General features: G+C 52.5%; 1 protein-coding gene across 1 annotated transcript in view; it reads right to left on the reverse strand.

Moving 5' to 3' along the window:
* PRRX2 (paired related homeobox 2) overlaps positions 1-2186 on the reverse strand; it is a gene marked incomplete at its 5' end in the record, with an annotated part of 3192 nt that extends 1006 nt beyond the window's left edge. The window contains 3 exons of the mRNA XM_009872763.1: positions 60-238; positions 413-597; positions 2117-2186. Of these exons, the coding sequence (XP_009871065.1) occupies positions 60-238; positions 413-597; positions 2117-2186 (434 nt within the window). The remainder of the gene's footprint in view (positions 1-59; positions 239-412; positions 598-2116) is intronic.
* Positions 2187-7656: the final 5470 nt, after the last annotated feature.

A 7656-nucleotide genomic window follows, 5' to 3' on the forward strand; every position in this document is an offset into this window, starting at 1 on the left:
GCCCCGGATCCCGGGCCAGCCTGTCCCATGGCCACATCCTCCCCAACTCCTGCGCCTACCTGTACGGGGAGGTGCTGGTCCAGGAGAGGTACTCCGGGGTCAGCGCAGTTGGCCGTGGCGCCATGGGCTGCTCAATGGCTGCTTCTTGGCTGTAGGATTTGAGGAGAGATGCCGACCTGTTGGCCAGCATCGCCCTCTCATTACGGCGAAACTTTGCCCTCCGGTTCTGAAACCAGACCTGTGCGGGGAGGGAAGGTGGTCAGCAGGGACCTGGCATGAGCAGGCATGCCCCAAGCACCCATCCTACCAATCACAGTCACGTGCAGGATGAAATGAGAGGGAGGATGGCCCCTGCTCCCACCTGGGGACAAGGTAGAGGGTTTTGTTTGCTCCCACACAAACCCTTGCTCACCTGGACTCTTGCCTCACTTAGGTTAACCCTTCTTGCCAGCTCCTCCCGCACGAAGGCGTCGGGGTAGTGCGTCCTCTCAAAGACCCTCTCCAGAGCTTGCAGCTGGCTGCTGTTGAAGGTGGTGCGGTTCCTCCTCTGCTTCTTCTTCCTCTTGGCTGGCCCACGGCTTTGGCTCAGGCTCTCACCTGTGGGGAAGGCACAGAAGAGGCTACATGAGAGCCAGACCTGTGTGAGACCCCACAGACTCCACGCAGAGACCGGGCCAGGCTCGAGTCCTCTTGGGGGTCTGCACTGTCCTGCTCCAGACCAGCTGTGCTCCCTGGTGGGAGCAGCACGTGGGCAGCCCTGTGCTCTCTGTGTGAAGCAAAACCTATTACAGGACCTGCTGGAGCTTGGGGTTAAACCCAGCATTTGCAAAGAGCTGTGGTGGTCCACAAGGTGTCTTAGGCTTGGCTTTCGCTAAGGGTTTAGGTCAAGGTTTCATGGATGGTGATGGAAATTCAGCACCAAAACATCTCTGAGATGTGGGTCTCAGCTCCCACCTCCAGCCTCCCCTGAAGCCCTGGCTGTGGCATGTCCCTGAGGTGACACAGGACAGCAGCCAAGCATCTGCTCATCCAGCCACGGTCTTCAGAGATAGGAACGAACACCACCGTGTCTCGCAGAGCTCAGCCTCCGCAGTGTTTATTTCTGGCTTTGCTGGCTCATGGAAACATGAAGCTGAGGGTGTAGTTTGGTTTCTCAGTATTCATCTTGGGCTTTCAGCCAGGCTGAGATTAGTCTCCTCTTTGTCACTAATATCATCAAGTTTAGGCAAGTTTATGAAGTATTTTCCTGAGATACCCAGTCAGTTGCCTTCAAAAGCTTTATGAGCATCATGTCTTGCTGTCCCTCTTCCTTATGGAGGTGCTGGTTAATTATTCTTTCTGTTAATAAAGAATCTGGATCCAATCTGTACCTACTGGTGGGAAAATATTTTGGAATTATTTTGATTTTAGTAGTTTTATGACATTCTGGTTCACAGCAGGCTTATATTGGGGTTTTCTGCTCTATATCACTGCAGAGGCCATGATGGCAGGAATTACCTCTCCCTGAATATGCTCAAGAAATAATACTTGCTAATAAGCTATCTTGATACATATTAAATAGAAGTGCAGCATTTTCAGATGATACTTGAGCAAGTGACAAAACCTACTGGAAGAGATATTAACTCTCCTGCTTCAAAATAACACCAAGCTGTTAAGCAGGAGGAAACTATGGATCCCAAGATCTTTAAAGCCAGAAAAACCTCCTTGGACCTTAATTCTGAGTAATTCAAGCCATGAAATTTCCACCAACAACTTCTCCATCAAAGCTCTAGGGTCCCTTTGTGCCTGAGTATAACACTTTCAAGGGCTGTCCCATCCTGAGATGGGACACCCTGACCCAGTAAGGGATGAGGTGTTGGGCTGGGAGATGCTGGGATGTGGAGGTGGGACCTGGGCACCACCACCAGCTCTGTTCCTCATCTCCCAGGCACGTGCGAGAACGCTTCATCATTTTGACCGTGGTGAGGCCAAGCTGCTGGGGCCATGAGGAGAGGGGAGCATCCTTGGATGGGAAGGGGAGGAAAAGGAGCTTTATCCACCTCTCAGGGCCTTGCTGCAGCTGCCAGCATTTCTCTGGTCTTATGTTGTGTTCTAGGTGCACTTGGACTTGGTTGACCATCCTTTGGGCTGGAAACAGCCTGTGCTCTTGTATTTGTTGGGTAAAGACACGATGGACGGCACCGTGCCTGAAATACATGTGGCTTCAAGGCCCTTTCCCCAGCCAGAAAACCCCAGGCTGCCCTTCGCCGCTGTTCGTATTTAAAGGCTCACAACTAAAATTCTCCAGATTCCCTCTAGCTCTTGTTCCTGCAGCTTCAAATGTTCTGCCAGTCTTTGCTTTCCAGTTGCCCCTTTTAGTCAAGCTCCTTTTTTGGTCCTGTTTTCCTTCAGTGAGCTAACAAGCCGCTGGATTAAAATACATGAAGTCCGGCCATGGCTGTCCCTAAGTTTTTTGGGAGCCTGAGACCAAATTGGAAACCGCAAGGCTGGGAAGGAGCTACAAGATGTAATAGGGTGAGAAACATTTCCCTGAGGGTTTATGGCCACCCCATAGGGCTTCTTATAGACTGGAGCTTGGTTCAAAAAGTGAAGGGGCACCAAGGGCATTGCCAAACTGGCAATGATTTCAACAGAACCCTAGTAAAAGTATAAATAAAATTTACAACCCCCTTTTGGTTTTGACCCAATTTAAAATCTGGCTACATGACTTTTCCATAAGTGATGCCTTCTCTCACCCACTCTAATTTGGCTGTAAGCAAGGAGGAGGAGGAAAGCTTTCTTAAATTAACTCTCAGATCAGCTCTGTAGGATCTGGCCCCGTTTCTGACTGGTTTCTATCTCCTCAAACCCGTGGAGGCAAGAGCTAAGCGGCCATGGGGGACAGATAGTGCCGAGCAATTCCCATGCAGGGCTTGAAGTCATGCTGGAATGGAGATTTAAGACCAAAGTTGGGTCAAGATGAGCTGGGGTGCGGCAGTTCCTGGCTGGTTGGAGAGTTGCAAGCCCTGGGCTGTGCCTGGGTTGGGGTGTTTTGTTCAGCCTCTTCTGCTCGTTTTAATAGAAGGACCTTCTTCTGCACCACAAAACCCCACGGGATACTCCAAGGAGTTTCTTGGAGGGGGATGGTGGCTCACTTCTCTGCTATGTTCATTTCCCCCCTATTTTCCCCCATCTCTACTTCAGGCAGGCAGTTCCACACCCAGGTTGCCTCCCTGGGTCCTCTGTCCCATTCAAGGATGAGCCTCGGTAACAGATTAACATCTTTTTCCCATTAGCCCAGGCACCACAGGCTTGTCAGACTAGATAAATGCCACCCTACTTGCTGGTGGCATGCATCTGACAGGTTAACGGTGTGCAAAGTCAGGCTGGATTGCTTCTATCAAAGATGCTTTAATAATCCCAGATCAGTTCTCCAAAGGTGAGCATCACTGAGTGCTCTGCGGCGTTGCAGAAGGGTTGGGGAAGGGGATGGGTTGGGTCTCCTGAAGACCCCCGGTCATCTCGCTGCCACCCATCCACAGGAACTCGATTTAACCAGGTTCACCAACACCTTGATGGAGGAACTGGAAACTGGTTCCCCACCCTGATGGGTTTCCAGGAGTAAGAGTTTGTTGTTTCACAAAATTAGAAACCAGCTCACTGCCATCTTTCTTTTGCCCCAATGCAGCAATCTGTGAGGTTACAGAGAGAGCCAAATCCTTGCCTTTGTCAGTTATAACCTGGGGGTTCGTTTGGGGCATGGCTGGAGGCATTGGCTTTGTTGTCCAACCCCAAGGTCAGAGGGAATCCGTGAGCCATCCCCCCCTCACCACCTTTGGTGTGTTTATCTTCCACTGATTACAATTTCCAGTAAAAAGGAAAAAAACACAAGGGAAGGGGGAAAACGAGGGTAGCGGGGAGAGGATAACGTTACCAAATAACGAAAGATGATGTGGGAGGGAGGATGGGAAGAGGGAGCTGCAGGGGCTTTACGTAGACCAGCATGGGCCTGCTGTGCTTCACAAAAAAAGACTTAAATTGCCCCAATGTGTTAGACAGCAGGTAAGCCTTTTTGCCCATGGTGTGGATGAGTTTTGGGGTGCTGGATGTGGCCTGAGAAACCTCTGTCATATGGGCAGCCTCGTGGGGAACACTTTGCCCTATGAGTGCCATGGGGTGCCAGCGGTGACCCCCAAACCCTTCTCCATGTGGGAGCACTGGTGCTGGCACGCCTGGACCACACTGTGCCGCTGAGATGCTGCCACCGGGAACTGGGGAACCAAGTGGTCCTGCCCCATTTGCAAGGACATCGGCCCCAGCGCCACTGAGTCAGAGCTACACTGGTTCACCTGAGCACCCACTTTTCCAGGTCTTGCCTTTTTCCTCTGTGCTTCCATCAGTTTTCCACAGGAAGGACTCAGCGGGTTTCAGCTGCCAAAACCTGGGCACGGGGCTTGCCAAAGTGGGGGCCCCACGCTGGCAGGGCCCCCAGCCTCCCGCACAGCAGCCGCCGACTGCTGTAAAGGGGTAATTTTCACTAGATTTCCATCGAGGCTTTGGCTTTGACTTACGACCTCTATTAGTGAGCGATAAACTACCTCCGTGCAGCTGTGATCCAGACCTCAACAGCATTTCCAACCCCAGCCCCTCGCACACACAAGCCCCGGGGACTGGGGCGTCCCCTGGCAGGGATGCTCTGCTCAGGGATGGCTTTTGGTGAGGGGCTCCATCCCCAGCTGAGCTCAGTCTCCCGCTGGGGGTGGCTCCCCTCTGGACACGCGGTTTGGGGGGTTTCTTTGCAAAACGCTCATGTCAGAACGCAGCGTTTGCCCAGCACTGTCCCTGTGAACACCCCCTCTTTTAGGGGCTGTGCTGGGAGGCAGCGAGTTCAACCCTCTCCTGCTAAAAACCCAGGCTACATCTCCCCCAGAGTGTTTCATTTTCCATCGTGCCGCAGACCCCGGAGCCCTGAATAGTTTTCTGCCGTTAAATTATTTCACACGTTCCGTTTACTTGCGAGCAGTTTGCCAAAGACCTTTTAAGCTTTAAATTTTTCACCTCTCCCTCCCAGCCAAATGATCAAATCTGCCGTAACATTTACTTCCCTTCACTGCCTGGAATGGCATTTTTTCCCCCCTTTTTTTCTTCTTGGGTATAATTTAAGGGTTGAAATAGCCTGGAGGGAATTAGCTGTAAATTCTTCCTAAGACAAATAAATTCAGCCCTCTGAGTTTCTACGTTTTTCAAACTGTTGAGAGACGTTTTGGGTTTGTTTTACTTGAAATAATGATCGTGGCATATCTGACCCTCGGGCTGCGGCCGGCTCTAACCAAATAAATAGCTTTTATTAATTAAGGTTTATCCTTAACAAATAAAACCCCAATTTGATCTCGGCCGGCTGAATTAGCAAAAATAAACAACGGGTTCTCCGGGCACTTGATGTGGATTTAACAAATTAACGCTGGGCCTTCATCAGGGAAGCCGCAGGGTGGTGGAGGCCTTTTACAGCCAAGAAATCCTTTGGAAAAACAATGTCTTTCGTTTCTCCCATGGTCTCTCTCGGTAAACATGTGGACTCCCTTCATCCCTTTATACACTCCGGGGAAGCGAGGAGAGCTCCGGCGATGACGTCCGCCAAAGCTTCATGTGCAATTGTTTAATTTGTTCCCCTAAATCATGCGATGGGGAGGAAGCGTTTCCCTTCGGATCGCGGTGCAAAGCTCTCGGGTTTGGGAATTGCCGCCCCCAGCATTCGGTTTCTTTTTATCCCACAAACTTCAGCTGAGACTGAGCCCAGGGGTGATCCGGGGGTGCGCAGGCATCCAAGCATGGCTGAAGCCCCTTTCCAGAGGACATTGCCAGCGCTGCCCTGCCCTGGGACACCCTTAGGGACAGCCTGGGAGCCCCCAGAGGGGGTTATCTGCCCAGCCTGGGAGCACACAACCAACACAGCATCGCAACTCGGGGGCAAAACCATATTGCTAGAATTCTATTTTCTGGGTGCTTTCACTCTGCTGCCCCAGGGAGAAGCCCCTTGGGGCCACCATCCCCTGCCCACAGGGTCCCGGCTTTGCTCGGCACAATGCTGCAAGGTCCAAACCCATCTTGGGAACAACCTGAGGGCACGAGGTGTCTCTGGGGAAGGAGGGCTGCCAGGTCGCTCTGGGCACCAGGAACGGGCTCTGATCTTTTCATCTTGACCCAAAAAAAAAGCTCCCCCTCCAGCCCAGCCCCAGCCTCACAAAGACCCCAAGAATGCTGGAGGCTCTGGGGAGGGGGATTGAAGCCAGGGGGGTCCAAATGTGCTGAGTTCGAAGGAAATTTTCTCAGCTCAAGTGGCATATATGAAAAATGTAAGAGAGGGGCAAGTCTCAGCTACTGGAGAAACATTACAGCGAAATGTTTCCGAGGATGTTTCACCTCATTAATTGTGAAAAAACTGAAACGCTGACACGTTTTTACAGGCTGCCAGTTTTGCTGGGGGAAAAGTGTCTCTGTTAAAAAGGAGCAGCAAAAGCCTGGACCAAGAAAGAGGCCAAGGCTGTCCCGGGAGGGCCTTAGCCTGCGCTCACTGACAGGCAGCAGCAGCCTGGTTTATGGTTATAGAGCTGCCGTCGCACCAGCCAGAAACCACCCAGCACCCCGGCTCGAAACCCCCAGCACCGAGGACACCTGGGTTTCAGGAGGATCCTGCCTGGTGGTGCTGGGATCCCGGGGATGCTCGAGGCACAGCCTGTGCCCCCCAAACCCAGGAGGCACGCCCAGAAGCTGCAGTCACTGCGTGACAGCAATGCCAAGGGTGCCTGAGCACCCATCACAGCGTGTCCAGCTGAAAGCTGAGCAAGACAGGGATGTCCTGGAGAGCCAGCTGAGCCAGCAGCACCCCTGCAGCCCCGAGAGGATATGTCCAACCTGTGCTTGCAGCCCCATGGCAGCACTGAAGCCTTTTTTTTGGCTCATCCCCATCTTTAGTGCCGCAAACATGGTGGGAACATGATGCTTAGCTGGGTTTCAGGACCAGAAGGAACCTGAAAAGGAGGAACCCCACATCGTGGGACACTGTGTCTCTTAGGGACGGTCCCAGACCAGTAGCAGCCACCCAATTCACTGGTGAGAGCTGTGAGAGGATTCAAAGATGGCCCTCCAGCAAGGGCAGAGGTGATTTATCTGCTGCAAAACCCAAGAGGGACAAGATCAGGAGGTGACAGCGAGGAGGGGAGGAAGAGAGGGGACCCAGAGGCTGGAGAAGCCAGGAGAGGACCTAGCTGGCCGAGTTGCATGCTGTGATTGAGAGGATGCCCTGAGAGTTGAAAGCTGGTGAAAACCGTGGGGCTGCAGTTTTCTGCTGCAGATAAAGCCTCAAGAATTTAGTATCCCCTGCACTCCTCAAACACACTGGAGGCTCCTGCCCCAGCTGGTGGCTCATGCACAGCCCAGCACGATGCTCACCCAGGGCCCTGGGAACAGTGTTTTGGCACAGCCAGCTCCTGCGTCAGCGGAAGCGTTTAATGAATTAATTGCAGCCACGTTCCCTGAAGCAGAAGACAGTGTTGGTGGGATGCTGTCAAGCCTCAGGAAGGTGCTAGGGAACATCTTTAGCCATGAAGCTCCGTTGGGAGAAAGCTGAGCAGCACAAGAACCCCCCATTCCTCTCCCAGGTGGCTGGGCGAGATGGTG

This window comes from Apaloderma vittatum, unplaced genomic scaffold, assembly GCF_000703405.1.
Source record: "Apaloderma vittatum isolate BGI_N311 unplaced genomic scaffold, ASM70340v1 scaffold30087, whole genome shotgun sequence".
NCBI classification, from domain to species: Eukaryota; Metazoa; Chordata; class Aves; order Trogoniformes; family Trogonidae; genus Apaloderma; species Apaloderma vittatum.